This window comes from Festucalex cinctus, chromosome 7 (assembly GCF_051991245.1).
Source record: "Festucalex cinctus isolate MCC-2025b chromosome 7, RoL_Fcin_1.0, whole genome shotgun sequence".
Lineage (NCBI taxonomy): Eukaryota > Metazoa > Chordata > Actinopteri > Syngnathiformes > Syngnathidae > Festucalex > Festucalex cinctus.
Genome location: NC_135417.1, coordinates 26,308,354 through 26,332,558, shown reverse-complemented (window position 1 = coordinate 26,332,558; position 24,205 = coordinate 26,308,354). Strand labels below are relative to the sequence as shown.

General features: G+C 44.6%; 2 protein-coding genes across 4 annotated transcripts in view; both read left to right on the top strand.

Moving 5' to 3' along the window:
* Positions 1-24,205, top strand: part of LOC144023078 (uncharacterized) — a 389,823-nt gene that overhangs the window by 307,599 nt on the left and 58,019 nt on the right. The gene's annotated exons all lie outside the window — the stretch shown is intronic.
* washc5 (WASH complex subunit 5) overlaps positions 11,511-24,205 on the top strand; it is a 207,895-nt gene continuing 195,200 nt past the window's right edge. For all 3 annotated transcript variants that reach the window (XR_013284488.1, XM_077528375.1, XM_077528374.1), the window contains exons 1-6: positions 11,511-11,638; positions 11,922-12,142; positions 18,852-18,997; positions 19,115-19,199; positions 19,393-19,493; positions 19,892-20,084. Coding sequence is in view for 2 of the 3 variants with exons in the window: in XM_077528375.1 (XP_077384501.1) it covers positions 11,957-12,142; positions 18,852-18,997; positions 19,115-19,199; positions 19,393-19,493; positions 19,892-20,084 (711 nt within the window). In the remaining variant the exon portion in view is untranslated. The remainder of the gene's footprint in view (positions 11,639-11,921; positions 12,143-18,851; positions 18,998-19,114; positions 19,200-19,392; positions 19,494-19,891; positions 20,085-24,205) is intronic.

Here is a 24,205-nt window from a genome sequence, read left to right as displayed (position 1 = left end):
CTGCCAGCCCTCATCGACTCCGGATCCGACGAGAGCCTCATGGACTGGGGCCTCGTGAAACAGCTACGGGCCACCATCGAACCCCTTCCCCTAACCGTCCAGGCCAGAGCGCTTAATGGCAAGGAACTCTTTTGCATCACCCATATCACAGAGCCTCTCGAGGTCCATATTGGGCAGCACCAAGAATTCATTCGTTTCCATGTTTTTCGATCCCCGTCACACACATTGGTATTGGGACATCCCTGGTTGCGGTTGCACAACCCCCGCATCGACTGGCGATCCGGGAACGTACTGGAATGGGGAAAAGACTGTTTGGATCACATCTTGGACCAATCAGCTACCAGTTCATCCTCAGCCGCAGTCAACCAGATGACTTTTGAACCTCTCGTCACCGAGCCTCGCCAGGCACCGCCTCAAGCCCCCGAGCCTCGCCGGGCGCAGCTCCAGGACCCTGAGCCACGCCAAGTTTCTGCATCATGTCACGCCAAGTCTCTGCATCACGTCGCCCAAGCCAAAGCCGTCCAAGCCAAAGCCGTCCAAGCCAAAGCCGTCCTCGTCAAAGTCGACCAAGCCAATGCCGTCCAAGCCAAGGCCGTCCACGCCAAGGCCGTCCACGCCAAGGCCGTCCTCGCCAAGCCTGCCACGCCTCGCCAAGTCTGCCAAGCCTGCCACGCCAAGTCTGCCATGCCTGCCAAGCCTGCCACGCCTCGTCAAGTCTGCCAAGCCTGCCACGCCAAGTCTGCCACGCCTGCCAAGCCTGCCACACCTCGCCACGTCTGCCAAGCCAGCCACGCCTCGTCAAGTCTGCCAAGCCTGCCACGCCAAGTCTGCCACGTCTGCCACGCCTCGCCAAGTCTGCCAAGTCTGCCAGGTCTACCAAGTCAAAACTATCCACGGGATTCCCTTGGTACCTTCCGAACCTGATCCTGCGCTAAGAAAAGGTCTTCTGAACGGTCCCGACGGGACTCTCGTCTGGCGTCATGGACGCCCTCCTGAACTGCCTTTTTGTCTGGGACGGATGGGTGGGCCGTGTTCCCACCTCCGTGCCCCCTTCCGCCCGCCCTTGTTTTTGGACTCTGTGTTGAAGGGCCGTCGAGAGCCGGCCATTGAGGGGGGGGTACTGTCACGCCGCCACCAGAGTGGCGGTTCATGCTTTTGTTTTACAGTCATGTTCCTGTTTTATTTTGATAGTCCTGACTCTACTCTCACCCCAGGTCACTTACCCTTCCTGCAGCTCAATGATTACCGGTCCACGCCCATGATCAGCACCACCTGTTTCCAATCAACCCGGACAATAAAAGCCACCTTCATTCGCCAGTTGGTTGCCGAAGTGTCACAAATCTCAGTGCATGGAAGCGTCCTCCCAGTCCTCGTACCACAGTCCTTGTTTGATGTCTAGCCTTGCCTTGTCTTGCGCCTTTAGTTTGCCCTGGTTTTCCTCCCTTGTGGAGCGCCTTTTGTTGTCCCTGTTTTTGAGTGCCCTTTTTTGTATCTCCAGTTTGGAGCTCTTTTTGTTCAGCCTTTTTTCCCTCCTTGAGAGGCGATTTGAGTTTCGTGCGATTAAAGCTGCAGCCTTGTTGGCCAACTTACACTCTGCGTCTGAGTCCTACCTCCTCTCGTCGTGTCAATTTTCAGGGCAATTATAGCTGCAAATGATCATCCATAGGTTCACCTTTCACGTCCTGCAACAGAAAAGACACTCGTTAAAAAATGGATTTTTTATCGAATAAAATATGGGTACCCATCTTTTTGGGTCACCCTGTAAATAAATCTGAGTTAAAATAAATAAATAAATAAATAAATAAATAAATACATAAATAAATAAAGATTAAGCTTAAAATTTGTTAAATTAATCTCAGGACAGCCTTAGTTTTTTTTTTGTTTTTTGTAACACTTATTACAAAAGTAGGCCCCTGTTTGGACTAGCACTGAAAATAGTAAGACTCCATCATTACTAGTGATTTATTGTTTAGTTTATTCATTTTTTCCTTTCGGACACATTACAGTTTACATCAATCACATCACATCATTTGCAACATTGACATCCGAAAGAAGGGCTGACGGGTAGAAGCCGAAGCTTATTCGAGACCCGTTGTGTTTGCATCTTAACATTTAACAATGGATAACTTGTTTTTTGTCATGTTTCGGTTTTGGGGGGTTGAGTTTTGGTTTAGTTTTGGGTGTTTATGTTGTCCTTTGTCTGGGTAGTCTTCCCTAGTCTCATCACAGTTAACATCGTCCACCTGTGTGTGTCGCCCCTCCCGTTTGTGTGACTTAATTAGTGCCCTCTGCCTGCTGTGTTTCCCAGGTGTGTATGGGTAGTGTCTCGTTAGTGTTAGGGAGTGGTGTTTGTTCACACGTTGTGGGAGTATTGTCCTGAAGTGTCTATACCTGGAGGCTATGTTGCAAGTCTGTTTGGTAGTTAGCTGTCCTGTCCTGTTAAAGGTGCTAAGCTGCGTTTAGTAGTGTGTACTAGGGGTGGCCAAATGAAGCCTCATGAAGCAATGAAGCTTTGCACACAATCGGTTTGCACATGTAGCAAAGCTTCATGGTGCTTCATTTATTCTATGGCGCCATCAAGTGGTCTAGAAGCCCAAGAGATCAACATTGTTAAGAATTCAATGGCTATTTGCTTACGACAAATGTGCTTGTGTTAGTAATTTAGTATGTGAACAAAATACAAGTGCTAAGGATATCATTTTTATTTAGAAATAATAGCTTTCCCACTATGGCTGGCTTTAAACGGTTTCTTTTTTTGGACAACATTTCACCAGCTTTAGAAAATATTCTTTCACAAGGACCAGAAGAAGCTGGGGTGCAGAAAAATGTGAGTGCCAGTTCATATAAATTTGGGTAGGTATTTTTATATCTCCCAATGCACTAATGGATTGTTAATTCTGTACTGTGTTTACAATGCACGCCAAACGCCGGACCACTCCCGAAGCGTTTATGTGATTCAGCCGGCCGTGCGAGGCTTCACACGTCATCATTCCCGGGTTTTGCAGAAATGACGCGTGCCTCGATACAAGCTTCGTGGAAACACCCCTCCCATTACTCGACACAAGCTTTGGAGCCTCGGCCCATTTTGTCCCATCACTAGTGTCTGCGTCTGGTCAAGTTTCTTTACGTCTGGTCAAGTTTTCTAAGTCTGGTCAAGTCTCCACGTCCCCTCAAGTCTCCACGTCCTCATGTCAACCCAAGTCCTCATGTCAACCCAAGTCTGTCCGCGTCAACCCAAGTTTGTCCACGTCAAACCAAGTCATGCCATACCAAGTCTATCGTCGTCATCTCAAGTTTGTCCACGTCTTGCCTAGTCAGTCCACGTCCCGCCCAGTCATGTCAACCAGCTTCCTCTTTCCCAGTCAAGCCTTGGTCCCCAGTCTGCTCATGTTCCGTCCCGTCCTGTTCGTCACCTTCTTTGTCAATAAAGTTCCTTATACAGGACTGTCTCAGAAAATTAGAATATTGTGATAATTGTCCATTATTTTCAGAAATGCAATTAAATAAGCAAAAATGCCATACACCTTTAATCACCTCACACAGTTCACAGTGGTGTGAAAGTTACCGGCTATGAAAAGCTTTAATCACTGGCAAAGCTGAGGGGAGTCAACTTGCTGTTAATAAAGGGCACACGGGCCCTGAGGGTAACCATGCAGACGTGTACATTTGCCATTTCACCTTGACCCCCCCCCCCCCCCCCCCCCACACACACACACACACACACACACAAACACACCCCAGCACATGCGTGCACACCAGACGGAGACAAGCACGCACGTTTTACCAGTTACTTCATGTATTTTATCATTTGCAAAAATGCATGAATATTAGCAACTTAAAAAAAAACACATTCACAGCTGCTGGTTGCAGATAAGAACCTTTTTTTTTACATTTTTTTTTTAAAGAATACTAATTTTCAAAGGATGAGAATTTGTTTTAATACAAAGAAGTTGTGATAAAGGTGGCCAACCATTAAATGGCAGTCAATTTAGAGTTTTTACTGACAAATGATAATCACCTGGCACAGCAGTCAATGATGGCCAGGCTACTCAGGAAATAACAAGTAGGATGTCAATGCTTTTAATATTGTAGGTTGGGGAATGAAGATGACTTGGTCACTTGTCCATCAATAGCTAACTGAAACCATGTCTGCACTTTGCTCGTACAAAAATGCCCTTTTGCTTTAATATCACATAATATATATATATATAAATATAAATACATATATATATATATATATATATATATATATATATATATATATATATATATATATATATATATATATATATATATATATATATATATATATATATATATATATATATATATGTATAGGGCGGCACGGTAGTCGAGTGGTTAGCACGTCCGCTTCTGAGGTCTCCGGTTCGAGTCCAGGCTCGGACCTTCCTGGGTGGAGTTTGCATGTTCTCCCCGTGCCCGCGTGGGTCTTCTCCGGGTACTCCGGTCTCCTCCCACATTCCAAAGACATGCATGGCAGGTTAATTGGGCGCTCCCAATTGTCCCTAGGTGTGCGTGTGCGTGTGAGTGTGGATGGTTGTTCGTCTCTGTGTGCCCTGCGATTGGTTGGCAACCAGTCCAGGGTGTCCCCTGCCTACTGCCCAGAGCCAGCTGAGATAGGCGCCAGCAGCCCCCGCGACCCTTGTGAGGAATAAGCGGTCAAGAAAATGGATGGATGGATATATATATATATATATATATATATATATATATATATATATATATATATATATATATATATATATATATATATATAATATATATATATATATAGGCGGCACGGTAGTCGAGTGGTTACTCCCCGTGCCTGTGTGGGTCTTCTCCGGGTACTCCGGTCTCCTCCCACATTCCAAAGACATGCTTGTCAGGTTAATTGGGCGCTCCGAATTGTCCCTAGGTGTGCGTGTGAGTGTAGATGGTTGTTCGTCTCTGTGTGCCCTGCGATTGACTGGCAACTAGTACAGGGTGTCCCCCACCTACTGACAAGAGCCAGCTGAGATAGGCGCCAGCACCCCCCGCGACCCTTGTGAGGAATAAGCGGTCAAGAAAATGGATGGATGGATGGATGGATTAATATTGCTGATTTGGCTTCTTTTTTTTTTTTACTTGGTCTGAGGAAATATTCTAATATTTTGAGATAGGAAATCTGAGTTTTCTTAAGCTGTAAGCCATAATCAGAAATATTAAATAACAAAACAACATAACATAACAAAAACAAACTAGAGCTGCAAGCAGCTATAAAGGGCCCTCGCAGCCCGGGCCACATTGGGGTCCTTGCACGTTGGGGTACTTGCACGTTGGGGTACTGGCACGTTGGGGTACTGGCATATTGGAAGCAAAATTTCTTTGAAAATGGCATAATAAACGTTTACATGTAGAATATTTTTTTGCCAGTGTGTGTGTCAAGCTCAACGGGTTTTGGTGATTGTTAAGACCTGCAAAAATCAGCGTCCTTTTTTATTTTTAGGCAATGAGTTGCCCTGATTGGTATTTTTTTGTAAAAGTGTATATACGCATCATCGCTCGTTGTACTCATTGCACAATGTTACTTTTATTGTCCAAAGGGGCAATCAAAAATGAATAAAACAAAATGGAAACGTACATACGTTTGGATCGGTGTGAAGCCAGTGAACAATTTGAGTGGTGGAAACTAAAAGAATATTCATAAATGACTTAGTTATCACACTTAGAATGATTGTACATTTTTTGTACAAAATACCGTATGTGTAGTATTTTTTATTTTTTTTTTATATAAGCCTCAAGGGCTAGGTGGCGCTGTATTTATAACTGAATGTTGTCATAGAGATACCTTCAGGCCTTGATTATAAGCATACATGTCAAGTGTGGGATTTTTTTTGGAGCATGTACCGTGGAGTTATTAAGCATATCCTTCATTCACGATATTGCTTTTAATGTCCATAGAGGCTATCAAAAATAAATAAAAATATATATATGTTTGGATAAGTCTGATGCCAGTGAACATTTTGAGTGGTGGAAACTAAAAGAATATTCATAAATGACTTAGTTATCACTCTTAGAATGAGTTTACATTTTTTGTACAAAATACCGTATGTGGGGTATTTTTTTTTCATGCCTCAAGGGCTAGGTGGCGCTGCATATATAACTGAATGTTGTCATAGAGATAACTTCAGGCCTTGACGATAAACATACATGTCAAGTTTGGGATTTTTTGGAGCATGTACCGGGGAGTTATCAAGCATATCCTTTTTCATTGCGAAACACACATTTTGATGCCCCGCCCTCATCATATAGTATTTCGAAAAGTCAAAATTTTTCCCCCTGTCGTTGGCTCAGGTCTTGACATGGTCCAGGCCAAGTCTTAACTCAGTCGGATGAAACGTGTAGGAGAAGTGGGCAAAAGTCTGCCCCCTGTGAATGTGCAAAAATCGTCAAAAATGGGACATTCAAAAATTCGTAGCTCACTACCTGTTCATTTTAGCATATGGGTACAAGAGACTTTTTTGTAGGTCTTGAGCTCCCTCATACACCTAAAAATATTCGGCGTTCTTGCTTAAACGTACAACCGGGGCTGCTTCGTTAAAAACTTCTAGGGGGCGCTATTGAGTCATTTTTTTAAAAATAGGACAATACATGATAAAATATTGCTCATTTTGCCAGGCCAGATGTGTGTGCCAAGTTTCATGAGTTTCTGCGCATGTTTAGACCATCAAAACTGGCGTTGTTTTTTTGGCGAACAGTGCTTAGCCACGCCCACAGTGATTCGCGAAAACTCACAAACTTCGTGTTGTGACATCATGAAGGCCGAAACCCTCATCTGAGCAAATATGAGGTAGGTCCAGTTAACGTGTTTGGAGAAAAACGTAGAAGAAAATTCGTAAGAAAAAAAATTGCCACTAGGTGGCGCTATCAGTTAGATGAAATGTAAGTTAGTAGATGTCTTTAGAGCTGGACTCTCATCAAATGTGTGAAATTTTGAGAAGATAGGATCATCTCGGTCAAGTTAATGCAGCTTTTATTGTCACGAAAAATCTTCAGACTTTGCGTCACCGTAGCGGCCACGCCCTTTGGCGAAAAGTTACAATATTCGGTGTGGGGCATCATCAACATCTTAAGGCTTTTCTGACCAATTTTCAACTGGATCCCTTCAACGAGCTCAGCACAGTAGCTAAAAACGTAAAGTACGGCATTTATTGTAACCACTAGGTGGCGCTATATGTAGAACTGAATTTTGTCATATAGATGTTTTCAGGCCGTGACTATTACGTTGCCTGAGAAGTTTGAGATTTTTTGGAGCTTGTACATGGGAGTTATTCAGCATTTGCTCTTTCTGGACAAATGAAATTTTAAAGGCAATATTTGATGCCCCGCCCCCGTCATATAGTATTTCGAAAAGGCAAGACTTTTTGCCCAGCTGTTCTCTTAGGTCTTGAGATGATAAATGCCAAGATTGAAGTCAATGGGATGAAAAATGTTTGCATAGGGGGAAAAAGCATGACCACAGTGAATGTGCCAAAATAGGCCAAAATTGGACATTAAAAAATTCATAGCTCACTTCCTGTACATTTTAGCTACATGGTCCCAATAGACTTTTTTGTGCGTCTCGGGGTGCTACACGTGCCTACCAATTTTCGTTGCTCTAGCTCAAACGTGCCGGGCTTGGTTTTTATTTTTCTATGCTAGGGGGCGCTATAGAGTCGCGTTGTTATAACGACTTCATAATATCAAATTTTTCGCCGGACCTGAGGAGTGTGCAAAGTTCGGTGAGTTTTCGTGAATATTTAGGTACCCAAAATCGCGATTGTTTGCGGAGAATAAAGAAGAATAATAATAACTAGAGCTGCGAGCAGCTATAAAGGGCCCTCGCAGCCCGGGCCACGTTGGAGTCCTTGCACGTTGGGGTACTTGCACGTTAGGGTACTGGCACGTTGGGGTACTGGCATATTGGAAGCAAAATTTCTTTGAAAATGGCATAATAAACGTTTACATGTAGAATTTTTTTTGCCAGTGTGTATCAAGCTCAACGGGTTTTGGGGATTGTTAAAACCTGCAAAATTCTGCGTCCTTTTTTATTTTTAGGCAATGAGTTGCCCTGATTGGTATTTTTTGTAAAAGTGTATATATACATCATCGCTCGTTGTACTCATTGCACAATGTTACTTTTATTGTCCAAAGGGGCAATCAAAAATGAATAAAACAAAATGGAAACGTACATACGTTTGGATCGGTGTGAAGCCAGTGAACAATTTGAGTGGTGGAAACTAAAAGAATATTCATAAATGACTTAGTCATCACACTTAGAATGAGTTTACATTTTTTGTACAAAATACCGTATGTGGGTTTTTTTTTTTTATATAAGCCTCAAGGGCTAGGTGGCGCTGTATTTATAACTGAATGTTGTCATCGAGATACCTTCAGGCCTTGATTATAAGCATACATTTCAAGTGTGGGATTTTTTTTGGAGCATGTACCGTGGAGTTATTAAGCATATCCTTCATTCACGATATTGCTTTTAATGTCCATAGAGGCTATCAAAAATAAATAAAAATATATATATGTTTGGATAAGTCTGATGCCAGTGAACATTTTGAGTGGTGGAAACTAAAAGAATATTCAGAAATGACTTCGTTATCACACTTAGAATGAGTGTACATTTTTTGTACAAAATACCGTATGTGGGGTATTTTTTTTTTATTCCTCAAGGGCTAGGTGGCGCTGCATATATAACTGAATGTTGTCACAGAGATAACTTCAGGCCTTGACGATAAACATACATGTCAAGTTTGGGATTTTTTGGAGCATGTACCGGGGAGTTATCAAGCATATCCTTTTTCATTGCGAAACACAAAATTTGATGCCCCGCCCTCATCATATAGTATTTCGAAAAGTCAAAATTTTTCCCCCTGTCGTTGGCTCAGGTCTTGACATGGTCCAGGCCAAGTCTTAACTCAGTCGGATGAAATGTGTAGGAGAAGTGGGCAAAAGTCTGCCCCCTGTGAATGTGCAAAAATCGTAAAAAATGGGACATTCAAAAATTCATAGCTCACTTCCTGTTCATTTTAGCATATGGGTCCAAGAGACTTTTTTGTAGGACTTGGGCTCCCTCATACACCTAAAAATATTCGTCGTTCTTGCTTAAACGTACAACCGGGGCTGCTTTGTTAAAAACTTCTAGGGGGCGCTATTGAGTCATTTTTGTAAAAAATAGCACAATCAACAATAAAATATGGCTCATTTTACCAGGCCAGATGTGTGTGCCAAGTTTCATGAGTTTCTGTGCATGTTTAGACCCTCACAACTGGCGTTGTTTTCTTGGCGAACAGCGCTTAGCCACACCCACAGCAATTCGCGAAAACTCACAAACTTCGTGTTGTGACATCATGAAGGCCGAAACCCTCATCTGAGCAAATATGAGGTAGGTCCAGTTAACGTGTTTGGAGAAAAACGTAGAAGAAAATTCGTAAGAAAAAAAATTGCCACTAGGTGGCGCTATCAGTTAGATGAAATATAAGTCAGTAGATGTCTTTAGGGCTGGACTCTCATCAAATGTGTGAAATTTTGAGAAGATAGGATCATCTCGGTCAAGTTAATGCAGCTTTTATTTTCACGAAAAATCTTCAGACTTTGCGTCACCGTAGCGGCCACGCCCTTTGGCGAAAAGTTACAATATTCGGTGTGGGGCATGATCAACATCTTAAGGCTTTTCTGACCAATTTTCAAATGGATCCCTTCAACAAGCTCAGCACAGTAGCGAAAAACGTAAAGTATGACATTTATTGTAACCACTAGGTGGCACTATATGTATAACTGAATTTTATCATATAGATGTTTTCAGGCCGTGACTATTACGTTGCCTGAGAAGTTTGAGATTTTTTGGAGCTTGAACATGGGAGTTATTAAGCATTTGCTCTTTCTCGACAAATGAAATTTTAAAGGCAATATTTGATGCCCCGCCCCCGTCATATAGTATTTCAAAAAGGCAAGATGTTTTGCCCAGTTGTTCTCTCAGGTCTTGAGATGATAAATGCCAAGTTTGAAGTCAATTGGATGAAAAATGTTTGCAAAGGGGGAAAAAGCATGACCACAGTGAATGTGCCAAAATAGGCCAAAATTGGACATAAAAAAATTCATAGCTCACTTCCTGTACATTTTAGCTACATGGTCCCAAGAGACTTTTTTGTGCGTCTCGGGGTACTACACGTGCCTGCCAATTTTTGTTGCTCTAGCTCAAACGTGCCGGGCTTGGTTTTTATTTTTCTACGCTAGGGGGCGCTATCGAGTCGCATTGTTATAACGACTTCATAATATCAAATTTTTCGCCGGACCTGAGGAGTGTGCAAAGTTCGGTGAGTTTTCGTGAATATTTAGGTACCCAAAATCGCGATTGTTTGCGGAGAATAAAGAAGAAGAAGAAGAATAATAATAATAATAATAATAATAATAATAATAATAATAATAATAATAATAATAATAATTTTTACAAAAACAATAGGGACCTCGCAGCGGTCGCTGCTCGGGCCCTAATAAATAAAAAATAAAATTGAGAGAGCTTCATTTGTTATCTGAGCCATGCTATGACAGATGACACCATGTCGCCGTACGCGCAGAGCAAGAGCAAGTGAAGAATACAGTGGCACGAGCAGCCGCAGAGGATGGAACAGCAGTTAAGACTGGGATAGAGTGGATCTCTGTCGCCATCTAACAAATGACGGTGGAAGAATTTCAATAGAAACTGCAACAGAGCAGAACCTTCTTCACGAGCTTTCAAGTAAAGTATAATAGAAAATTGCTTTGTATAGTATAAGAATCATTTTATAGGTTTGTTTTTATAGCAATACAGTTTTAACACAGCAATCGTCATTGCTAAATGTAGGGCGTGACCTACGACAACTTGTCTGTCCTAGGAAGATTATTATTATTATTATTTTGTTTTGGTGGGGAAAAAGAGCAGATATGTTTTTGATTACTTTATTTATAAAATTGGCGAAATTCCACATACATAAATGCAAATTTATGGGAACTATTCCATCCGTTTTGGTTTTCAATAATAATAATAATAATAATAATAACAATAATAATAATAATAATAATAATAATAATAATTTATAATAATAATGCATCAGATTTATATCGCACTCAAAGATGCTTTACAATGGATACATCATTCAATGGATACATTTATTATTATTATTATTATTATTATTATTATTATTATTATTATTATTATTAACGAACTTGAACCTAAATTGGATATTTTGTCAATTAGACATATGGAAAAAAATACGTTCATATAATAGGTTTGTAATTTTTTATTTGGAATGTATGTTTAAGTAGGTATTGTTGAGATAAGCGGTTCAGGTAATGTTGTGATGCAAGGAAGTTGATTCTTTATTGTAAATTACGTTTGTTAAATAAAATAAATGGGAGAAAAGGGGGAAAAAAGAAAACCTTTTCTTTCGTTGGTTTTCGTTTCGGCGCGTTGCCTGCAATGAATCAAACGCACCCAACGGCAGAGTCACATGGTTGGTCATGAGGAAGTAAACAGTGAAGTTGGGGAGGGAAAAACAATCCAGAGACAATTCATCAAGAATTACGACGTTAAATGACAATTTGTATTGAGCCACTAACGCATAATAAGGTACGTCTTGTAAGACATGTTATTATAGTTATAGGAAATGTAATGTGTTCAGAATCCAAGCTAATTGAAGCTGCTGTGAGATTTGCTACCGTTAGCTTGGCAATGAAGGAGGGAGCTAAACGAGCATAGAACATTTACATTAGATTTTTTTTCATTCGCTCTGTTTCCGTTGTGTACAATGTGCATCGTTTAGTGGTCGATTTCATGTATACATGTGAGGTACATAATGAGGTACATAATTACTACAAATAATGTGATTCTTTGGACCTTCCTTGTACCTTAGACAGCTGCAGATCCTCTTCGTCTCCTGCAGCCACTATGGTGGACTTTTTGGCTGAGAACAACTTGTGCGGCCAGGCCATTCTCAGGATAGTTTCTAGAGGAAACGCTATCATTGCCGAGCTTCTGCGCCTCTCTGACTTCATTCCTGCAGTTTTCAGACTCAAGGACAAGAGTGAGCAGCAGAAATATGGAGACATTATCTGTGACTTCAGCTACTTTAAGGTAAAGAGCCTAAGGACTTGTCATGGAGTTATTAATCCATCAATTTTACATTCCGCTTATCCTCATTAGGGTTGTTTATGGGTTGGAGCCTCTCCCTGATAACTGGAGGAGAGGCAGGGTACATCCAAAACTGGTCACCAGCTAATCGCAGGGCACAAATTATATTAACAATTTAGAGTACATGTATCAAGATCCATCCGGTCCTCGAGGGCCAGAGTCCTGCATGTTTTCGAAGTTTGTCTACTCCAACGCACCTGATCCAATGATCAGGATAATTATCAGGCTCGTGCAGAGCTTGCTGATGAGCGTAAATATGAATCAGGTATGTTGAAAGTGGGAAACTTCCAAAACCTGCAGGACTGCGGTCCTCGAGGACTGCAGTTTGACACCTATGAATTAGAGCGTTCAGTGAACCTAACTTCATGTTTTTAGAATGTCGGAGAAAACCAGAGTATCTACCTGGGGAAAACCCACACATGGATGGTTAGAACATGCAAACTTTAGACAGGAAAGCTGGATCCTCAAGTAAAACCCTGAAACTCAGAACTTTAAGGCAGAGTAATCCACTGTACTGCTCATCAGGGAGTAAATATATATACATATATATATATATATATATATATATTAGGGGTGTCACGATTCGCCAACTCCACGATTCGATTTAAATTTCGATTTTGGTGTCACGATTCGATTTTTTTTTCGATTTGTTTTTTTTTTTTTTTTTTTTCCGCTCCCCCACTTTATAACACAGAGGCATATGCTTCTGTAGGCTAAGGCTAGTCTATGATCATTGGTTCTATTCATTGTACAGTAAATCTTATTTCAAAAGATCGGCTACATATAGGTGATGCAATTTCCATATTATTTTTGTGTAAATTTATGTAATATATGATCATTGACATTAGGCAGGAATGATCAAATTCAAAGAATTTATTTACAATATAAAGTTAACCGTCTTGTTCTTACTGAAGTGTAAAATAAAAAAACAAAAACAAAAAGTCACAGTGGGTGCCTGCCATCTATTGACTGTTTTTGGTTACAACAGTGTGCTGTGCGTTCCTCTTAAAATAATGTGCAATGTGCAACAACAACAAAAAATATATTGTATCCAAAGTCATGGAACAAATACAGCCTGAACAAACTATATCCCAACATTTACAGTTGCTGGGCATACTGTAGCGTGGTTCAAGTACACTAATTAAATAGACCTATGGATCTGGCGTTTCGCGCGAGCTGAAGTGTGTGGAAGTTTCACTGTAAATGAGGATGAAATAGTTGGTTGGACCGTTGTTTTCCCACTTCTAGTTGAATTTGATCAATCTAAATCTTTGTGATGCCTGCGTAAATGTCCCGTCATGTTTGTCGTGTTTCCCGTTGTTACGGCTGGCGGCTCGGGCCCGTCGCCGGCTCCGCTCCCCTAGTATGTATGTGTGTGTTTGTGTCGGCTGGTGCCCGTATAATGGTACTTCAGTTTGAATGCGCCAGCGCGACACTCTGATTGGAGGACTGTGCCAGCGCGACACTCCGATTGGACGACTGTGCCAGCGCGACACTCCGATTGGACGACTGTGCCAGCGCGACGCTATTGTGTATCCGTGTATTATACCCCTATTGGTTATTGTTGTTTCTCCTCCGTTCTGTCAGTTCTGTCAAATGCGGTTATTATTTGTTCACCTTCCACTTTCACTCCCTTGTCAAACCCCTGCCTGAAATTTCAATTAAAACTACTCAGATGTTAAAGTCGACCCGTGTTTATCTACTCTATATTTTCTGTTATTGTGTTACTTCCCTTCCCCTTGACGAGCCGGGCGTAACACCGTGGCCGAGTACAGTACGCGCACATAGCATATCTTGCAACTGTGGTCTTTTTATCGACAACGTGAACGTTGTCGACATAACTCACCGGGAACGCAAAATGTTTCCAAACTGGTGACGAGAGAAGCGGGAGCGGCTTGAAGCACCATTGCTGTGTCTGTCCGCGCTTGCCATCATGACTGCAGGAGAAGTCAGCTAACAAGTGCCGTTAGCTAGTAGCTGAATGGCTGCGTCTCATTTGCTTTCCTGGGAGGTGGCGGTGGCGGCGGTGGCGGTGGCGGCGGGCGCGGGGGGGGGGGGGGGGGGGGGCATCGAATCGTGTGTCCTCTCTTCTATTTCGATGCTCGAAATCGTGACGTAATTTCGATCGATTTCGATAAAAAATCGAAATCGTGACACCCTTAATATATATATATATATATATACACTAATTAAATGTTTGAATCCAGCGTTTTCCAAGGCTGCAGGTCTGCTGCTATAAATAGACCTATGGATCTGGCGTTTCGCGCGAGCTGAAGTGTGTGGAAGTTTCACTGTAAATGAGGATGAAATAGTTGGTTGGACCGTTGTTTTCCCACTTCTAGTTGAATTTGATAAATCTAAATCTTTGTGATGCCTGCGTAAATGTCCCGTCATGTTTGTCGTGTTTCCCGTTGTTACGGCTGGCGGCTCGGGCCCGCCGCCGGCTCCGCTCCCCTAGTATGTATGTGTGTGTTTGTGTCGGCTGGTGCCCGTATAATGGTACTGAACGTTTTTAAACATTTATGGCGGTCAAAGAGTTAATCATCATTAATCACTGACTGACTGACAGCTTTATTTCACAAAACATATTTTGCCCGCTAAATTTGAAGCGCGTCTATTATGTGTTAATTTTTGCGACATTGAATATTATGAGGACGTCTTCAAAAATTGATATCCATTGCACACGCTCATCCTGCTTTTTCTAATCAATTCATTATTTGCATAATTTAAAATGGGGAAAAAAATGGCATATGTAAACATTTCTTAAATACTTTACTTTAATGCATGTAATTATGTTTATTGCTCAAACTCCACAAGCTACCTTTAATGTAACCATCCACTGTCGGCTAAAAAGGATCATCTGCGGTCAAAATTAATAGTGTGATTAATCTGTGGTAATACAATGATTAATGCGATAATTTTTTGTGATCAATTAATTAGTTAACGCTTTAACTTTGACAGCACTAATATATACATATATTCGCTCCCATTGAGGCAATGATTAGAGCCTTATAGACTCCAGATGCACTGCGAACTTTTGTCTCTGCATCGTGCTAGCCACGTTAGCTATGAAACTACCTCCCTCGTGGTTTCAATACGTCCCATCCATCCATCCATCCATCCATCCATCCATCTTCTTCCGCTTATCCGGGGTCGGGCCGCGGGGGCAGCAGCTTCAGGAGGGAAACCCAGACTTCCCTCTCCCCAGCCACTTCAACCAGCTCCTCCGGCGGGATCCCAAGGCGTTCCCAGGCCAGCCGAGAGACATAGTCTCTCCAGCGTGTCCTGGGTCGTCCCCGGGGCCTCCCGCCGGTGGGACATGCCCGGAACACCTCCCCAGGGAGGCGTCCAGGAGGCATCCGAACCAGATGCCCGAGCCACCTCAGCTGGCTCCTCTCAACGCGGAGGAGCAGCGGCTCTACTCTGAGGGCCTCCCGGATGGCCGAGCTTCTCACCCTATCTCTAAGGGAGAGCCCGGACACCCTGCGGAGGAAACTCATTTCGGCCGCTTGTATCCGGGATCACGTTCTTTCGGTCACGACCCACAGCTCGTGACCATAGGTGAGGGTTGGAACGTAGATCGACCGGTAAATCTAGAGCTTTGCCTTTTGGCTCAGCTCCTTCTTCACCACGACGGACCGATACAGAGTCCGCATTACTGCAGACGCTGCACCGATCCGCCTGTCGATCTCTCGCTCCATCCTACCCTCACTCGTGAACAAGACCCCAAGATACTTGAACTCCTCTACTTGGGGCAGGACCTCATCCCCGACCCGGAGAGGACATGCCACCCTTTTCCGACTGAGGACCATGGTCTCGGATTTGGAGGTGCTGATCTTCATCCCAACCGCTTCACACTCGGCTGCGAACAGCTCCAGTGACAGTTGGAGATCCCGGCCTGATGAAGCCAACAGCACCACATCATCTGCAAAAAGCAGAGATGCAATGCTGAGGTCACCAAACCGGAACCCCTCAACGCATTGGCTGCGCCTAGAAATTCTGTCCATAAAAATTAGGAACAGAATCGGTGACAAAGGGCAACCTTGGCGGAGTCCAACCCTCACTGGAAACGAATCCGACTTACTGCCGGCAATGCGGACCAGACTCTGGCAACGGTCGTACAGGGACCGAACAGCCCGTATCAGGGGGCCCGGTACCCCGTACTCCCGAAGCACCCCCCACAGGATTCCCCGAGGGACACGGTCGAACGCCTTCTCCAAATCCACAAAACACATGTGGACTGGTTGGGCGAACTCCCACGCACCCTCGAGGATCCTGCTGAGGGTGTAGAGCTGGTCCATTGTTCCACGGCCAGGACGAAAACCACAATGCTCCTCCTGAATCCGAGATTCGACTTCCCGACGGACCCTCCTCTCCAGCACCCCTGAATAGACCTTACCAGGGAGGCTGAGGAGTGTGATCCCTCTATAGTTGGAACACACCCTCCGGTCCCCCTTCTTAAAAACGGGGACCACCACCCCGGTTGCCAATCCAGAGGCACTGTCCCCGATGTCCACGCGATGCTGTAGAGGCGTGTCAACCATGACAGCCCCACAACATCCAGAGCCTTTAGGAACTCCGGGCGGATCTCATCCACCCCCGGGGCCCTGCCACCGAGGAGCTTACCAACCACCTCAGTGACTTCGACCCCAGAGATAGGAGAGCCCACCCCAGAGTCCCCAGACTCTGCTTCCTCAAAGGAAGACGTGTCGGTGGAATTGAGGAGGTCTTCGAAGTATTCCCCCCACCGATTCACGACGTCCCGAGTTGAGGTCAGCAGCACCCCATTGCCACTATACACAGTGTTAATGGTGCACCGCTTTCCCCCCCTGAGACGCCGGATGGTGGACCAGAATTTCCTCGAAGCCGTCCGGAAGTCGTTTTCCATGGCCTCACCGAACTCCTCCCATGCCCGAGTTTTTGCCTCAGCAACCACCGAAGCCGCGTTCCGCTTGGCCAGCCGGTACCCGTCAGCTGCCTCCGGAGTCCCACAGGCCAAAAAGGCCCGATAGGACTCCTTCTTCAGCTTGACGGCATCCCTTACCGCTGGTGTCCACCAGCGGGTTCGAGGATTGCCGCCGCAACAGGCACCGACCACCTTACGGCCACAGCTCCGATCGGCCGCCTCAACAATGGAGGCGCGGAACATGGCCCATTCGGACTCAATGTCCCCCGCCTCCCCCGGGACAAGGGAGAAGCTCTGCCGGAGGTGGCCGTTGAAACTCTTTCTGACAGGGGATTCCGCCAGACGTTCCCAGCAGACCCTCACAATACGTTTGGGTCTGCCAGGTCGGACCGATATCTTCCCCCACCAACGGAGCCAACACACCACCAGGTGGTGATCAGTTGACAGCTCTGCCCCTCTCTTCACCCGAGTGTCCAAAACATGCGGCCGCAAATCCGATGACACGACTACAAAGTCGATCATCGAACTGCGGCCTAGGGTGTCCTGGTGCCAAGTGCACATATGGACACCCTTATGTTCGAACATGGTGTTAGTTATGGACAATCCGTGACGAGCACAGAAGTCCAATAACAGAACACCGCTCGGGTTCCGATCGGGGGGGCCGTTCCTCCCAATCACGCCCCTCCAGGTCTCACTGTCATTGCCCACGTGAGCGTTGAAGTCCCCCAGCAAGACGAGGAAGTCCCCAGGGGGGGCGCTCTCCAGCACACCCTCCAAGGACTCCAAAAAGGGTGGGTACTCTGAACTGCTGTTTGGTGCATATGCACAAACAACAGTCAGGACCCGTCCCCCCACCCGAAGGCGGAGGGAGGCTACCCTCTTGGTCACCGGGGTAAACCCCAACGTACAGACGCCGAGCCGGAGGGCAATAAGTATGCCCACACCTGCTCTGCGCCTCTCACCGTGTGCAACTCCAGAGTGGAAGAGAGTCCAACCCCTCTCGAGAGGACTGGTACCAGAGCCCAAGCCGTGCGTGGAGGAGAGTCCGACTATATCTAGTCGGAACTTCTCTGCCTCACACACCAGCTCGGGCTCCTTCCCTTCCAGAGAGGTGACATTCCATGTCCCAAGAGCCAGTTTCTGTAGCCGGGGGTCGGTCCGCCAAGGTCTCCTCCCTTGGCTGCCACCCAGCCTGCACTGCACCCGACCCCTTTGGCCACTCCCACCGGTGGTGAGCCCGTGGGAAGGGGGACCTACGTTGCCTCTTCGGGCTGTGCCCGGCCGGGCCCCATGGGTGCAGGCCCGGCCACCAGGCGCTCGCCAGCGAGCCCCGCCTCCAGGCCTGGCTCCAGAGGGGGGCCCCGGTGACCCACTTCCGGGCGAGGGAAACGTGTCTCCAAAGTTTGTATTCGTCATCAGGCGTCTTCTGAGCCGTGCTTGGTCTGGCCCCTCACCTAGGACCTGTTTGCCATGGGTGACCCTGCCACGGGCATAAAGCCCCAGACAACATAGCTCCTAGGATCATTGGGACACGCAAACCCCTCCACCACGGTAAGGTACCGGCTCACGGAGGGGATACGTCCCCTCAATACGTCCCACCAAAATCAAATTTCATGTGCTTTGTGACTGTCCACAGACTACAAAAGGAGCCACCCAGTTTCAATATGGATTGGCTAAAAATGTGATTTTGGCCTTGGTACTCATTGCAATCTGTGTTATTTTCTCCAACATCTAATGGTTGTCAAGGGGCCAGAGTATTATGATGGAAAGCTGGAGGCCAAACCTGACCTTCAGGACCTGGATGAAGAGTTTAGAGAAAACAACATTGAGATTCTTTCAAGATTCTACCTCGCTTTTGAGAGCGTCCACAAATACATAGTGGATTTAAATAGGTAAGACTAGGTTATTACCATCTGGTCACATTGAGTTGTGTTTTATCACAATTGAATGACTGAGTTTAAAATTAGATGTTGACAATGACTTTTATGTCTATTTTATTTTCTCTCCAGATACTTGGATGACCTACATGAGGGTGTTTATATTCAGCAGACCCTTGAGACTGTTCTTCTAAATGAGGATGGAAAACAGCTACTAGTAAGTGACATAAATAAATAAAGAAGTTGTAAAAGCAAGCTCACATTTTTTTAAATACTGAGTTCATATCAAAGCCATTGTGTGGTATGTCTGCCACTGATATGCAGCCTTGTTTACATATATAGCGCTTAAAACTATTTGGAAAGACACTACAAAAGAGAGTTTTGAATTATGTTTTCTTTCCCACTCCTAGTGTGAGGCTCTCTACCTGTATGGTGTTATGTTGCTTGTTATCGACCACAAAATTGAAGGGGATGTCCGAGAAAGGATGCTTGTTTCCTACTATAGATACAGGTAGATGTATTACTCTCACACAATTGCATGCAAATAAATAGACAATTCTTCTGTTGACTCAAGTTGCAGATCAATGACCTTGCTGACCGGGAAATACATTTCCTGTAACTTCTACATGCTTCACATTGACACAGCTTCTTATCATTACATACATATTACATATTGCTGGTGTTCAACCATTAACATTACATCATCAAAGAGAGCAAGCCATTTTCAACAGGATTGGTGAAATTGTAAAAAATAACACCTACAAGTGTGGACTGACCAAAAGTATAGATTTTTGAAGTATACCAAATTGTGACTTGTGAAGTTTTGAGCCAACACCGGCGTTAGGCTGAGCAAGTATGTAGTACGTCTATGAATGCTTTGTTTTGAAATGGCACATATTATGCCTTCAGTGCCGCAAGGTCTTCAGCGGACTCCAACATGGACGACATCTGCAAGCTCCTGCGCAGCACTGGCTTCTCCAGCCAGCTGGGAGCCCGACGGCCTGCCAATTACCCAGAGAGCTACTTTCACAGGGTTCCCATCAGTGCCACATTCATTAGTATGGTCATTGGGAGACTGCGCTCTGACGACATCTACAACCAAGTAAGAAACACCTTAGAAAGATTGTTCATTAGTTCCAGGTAGTGCTGGTTGATATGATATATATTGTGAAGACGACAGAAATGTTATTATTGTGTTATTTTATTCCTATTGTGTCTATCATCATTTATCACTTGCAGCAAACTCCTGGAATATACGCGACAGAGAACGCTTGTTTGGTAGACAGTAGTTTTACACAGCTGTCACTAGGTGGCAGCCTGAACAATTATCTTAGTAATGAACCACGATACATAGTCGGCAAACATTACAACCCTACAGTGCAAAAGTAAATCTAACAGTCAATGAAAATGAATACATAAATAAATAAACAATGTGGTGGGTGAATGCAAATAACGAATACTACTTCTTGACACACATCTTCTTTTGAATTAAATACTTCCAGTGCCGTGGGCAGCTGGATTTTTAATGACGCTGTGTTTCTGGTCATTTGAAATGGACTTTAATGCTGAATTAACCAGTCTCTCATCCCTACCGCATGCTATTTTGAATGTTATGAGGATGGAATACCGCTGACAAAGAGTGACGTTGCTCACAAAGAATACATCACAGCAAACAAACAAATTTAATTGCACGGTTCAGTTTGAATAGTATTAATTTTATCAGACATTTTTAAATTTACTCTCAGTTTTAGTCCAGTTTCAATCACGCTGGTTAGTTTTTATCAAAGTTAGTCAACCTCAGCCGGTTTTTATTCAATCAATTTTTAGTAACTATAAATCTAGCATTTTTGGAGAAATATTTTTTTTCATAAATTTTGGAGAAAATGTCTTTGCACAACCGCCAGTGGTCAGGTGCTGGTGGGCAGCAGAAACTTGTATATAGAAACAAGAAAAAAACGGTCCCCCGCGCACTGACTAGGACTTCATTTAATGAATTTATTAGAGCGAAACAACACGTTTCGCGTCAAGCGTCATCAGGTTCACCTGTGAGATGAACGAGATCTGAGGTTCACCTCAAATCTGTCACAATGGGTAGATTAGCAGAGACAGGATTTCATACAATTTTCGTCTTATCGTTCATGAACTAAAATATCAATAGATTTTTGTCCAGTTTTTAACTCATTCGCTCCCAGCCATTTTCACAGAAGCAATCCCGTTCTCTCCCAGCTGTTTTACTGGATTTTGACTGATTTTCCAAGGCGCACAAAATATTGTGTTCTATTGAAATAAAAACATGGAACTTATAAAAAAAAAACCCCCATTAAAGTCTCTTCTTTCATCAGGAAAAAACTTATATTTCTATCTGTTTCCGTTTTGCAGCAATTAGCATGAGAATATAGCTAAGTTTCACCAATTTTCACAAATCTATTTAAAGTTGTGAGTAATGGAGCTTTTTTCAACACGGCCCTGGTTGATCTCATTTGCTCTGCTGCCACCTGCTGGCCGTTTGTGTAATAACTACCATTTCTGCAACCGTTCTTTGCAGTTGAGAGGCTGCATCAAAGCCTTCTGTATGCTCTAGAATAAAAAACATACGTCTTTGGGACACTTAAAACATAAAAAAACCAAACATATCTATATGTTACTGGGAGCAAATGAGTTAAGTGAAGTACATTTTCGTCTCGTCTTCATTAGTCAACAAAAATGCATCCTGATTTAGTCCCGGTTATTGATCATTAATGAGGATTTTAGTCTAGTTTTTGTCCTGTGTGCCATTCACAGCAAATCGGATTCATTCATGGCAGAATAACGCTTGCGGGAGAGTTGCCGGTTACAGCAAACTAACGCTACACCATCGTCTCTGTAGTAACGTTATGTTACTTTTTCTTATGGTAAAACGTTATGCCACTTTTCCACATATTAAAATCATTCTAAAATGTGTAAAAGACATGTCTGCCTGGCTCAAATTGGTACGGTTGTACCACACTGCTTTTGCTCGCCATGACCAGTCGTTTCAATTCACAACATTAGCACATGGCTAGTGGAGCCGAAAGAGAGAAGAAGGGTATAGCCTAGGTGTGGCCTGGTGCACCTATTTACATAAAAGTGACACGCTCCTAAAACAGGCTATATGGAACCGAGCGTTTTTTGACTGATTTGGGGACAGCAAAAATATTAGATCCAAAGTCAATTTTGACGAATGCATGTCACAGATATGTCTTTTACACATTTGACAACTATTTTAGTATTTGGAAAAGTTGAATAATATGGGACCTTTAATGGGGTGAGCGGCTTCGATTGGCCGTGAGTCGGCTGAGTTCCTCCAACAACGGCGTAAATGCCCACTTCTATCTGCTCTATTTAGCAAAAATACCAAGACAGAAAACTCCACCCATGCACACAGTAGGGCTGTAACGATATCCAAACATCACGATACGATATTATCACGATATGAATGTCACGATATGATAATTATCATGATATTGTGGGGGCGTTGGCAATATTTAAAAAAGATCACAATATTGTAAACAAAAGAGCTCATACAAAAAAAAAAGCACAATATTGTGCTTTTGTACATAACTGCAATGCATATAAACAACCTACAATCTCTAATAACAATATTGAGGCACTTACTTGCTAATGCAAGTACACATTGATCGCTTCACAAGCAAATTAGGTTCTCCTTCATCTGACAATTAGCAGAGATTTTTAAACAGAAGGCTAAAACTGTCACGGTTCCGGTGCGGGGTGGGGACCCAAATGCAGAAAAACAGAATGAATGAGTTGGCAAAGTTTTATTACAATAGTGGACGGCCAGAAAGAGGTTGCAGTCCGTGGGGTGCTGGGGGCTGGTTCTGGTTGGCGAGGCGTGTGTCAAGTTCAGGATCTGCGGGCAGGACGACAGGAATAGTGGACTGCCAGAAAAAGGTTGCAGTCCGTGGGGTGCTGGGGGCTGGTTCTGGTTGGCGAGGCGTGTGTCAAGTTCAGGGTCTGCGGGCAGGACGACAGGCTGAAAAGGAGGACGGAAATGCAAGTCAGGAAAGGTAAGCAAAAGTTCACTTCAAGTTGCAAGGTCTTAGCTGGATGTACGAACTCGTTCAGGAGTTGTGACGATCTGGCGGTGTGGTGGAGTCAGAGGATACACCTGCTGCTTGACTCCAATGCACCACACCTGGATGACACACACACTCAGCGGGCTGGGCCCGCAGGCCTGACAGTACCCCCTCCCCTACGAGCACCACCAGGTGCAGCACGGCCCAGGCGACCAGGATTGGCACGATGGAAGTCGCGGATCAGCGACTTGCACAGGACCTGGCGAGCAGGGATCCAGCTGCGTTCTTCCGGTCCGTAACCCTCCCAGTCTACCCAGTACTGGAGGCCGCGACCGCGGCGGCGAACGTCAAGGAGGCGGCGTACAGTGTAGGCGGGATGTCCATCAATCATGAGAGGAGCGGGCGGTGGCGGCACAGCAGGGGACAGAGGGCTAGATGAAACAGATTTTATCTGTGAGACATGAAAAGTGGGGTGTACACGAAGAGAGGTCGGGATCTTGAGACGCACAGCACAGGGGTTGATCACAGCCTCAATCTCAAAGGGGCCGATGAAACGAGGGGACAGCTTCTTGGATTCTGCCTTTAGCGGCAGGTTTCTCGTACTGAGCCATACCTTCTGGCCGACGGCATAGGTAGGAGCAGGAATGCGGCGACGGTTGGCATGTACCTGCATTCTGGCAGAGGACCGGAGTAGGGCGGAGCGGGCTTGCCTCCAGACCCTGGAGCATAGGCGCATGTGGCTTTGCACAGATGGAACGGAGAGGTCACTGACCTAGGAGGGAAACAGTGGTGGTTGGTAGCCCAGAGAACACTGAAAAGGGGACATACCTGAGGAGGCGTTGGGTAGGGAATTATGGGCGTACTCTACCCAAGCGAGCTGAGTGCTCCATGAAGCAGGATGGGACTGTGTGATGCAGCGGAGGGTTGTCTCCAGTTGCTGATTAGTGCGTTCACATTGACCATTAGTATGAGGATGGTAACCGGACGAGAGGCTCAGGCCGATGCCTAATGCAGCACAAAAGGCCCTCCAGACCTGTGAAGTGAACTGGGGCCCCCTGTCCGAAACAATGTCTGAAGGGATGCCATGTAGACGAAAGACATGTTGGACTAACTGGTCAGCGGTTTCTTTGGCAGTTGGGAGCTTGGGAAGAGCGAGAAATTGGGCTGCTTT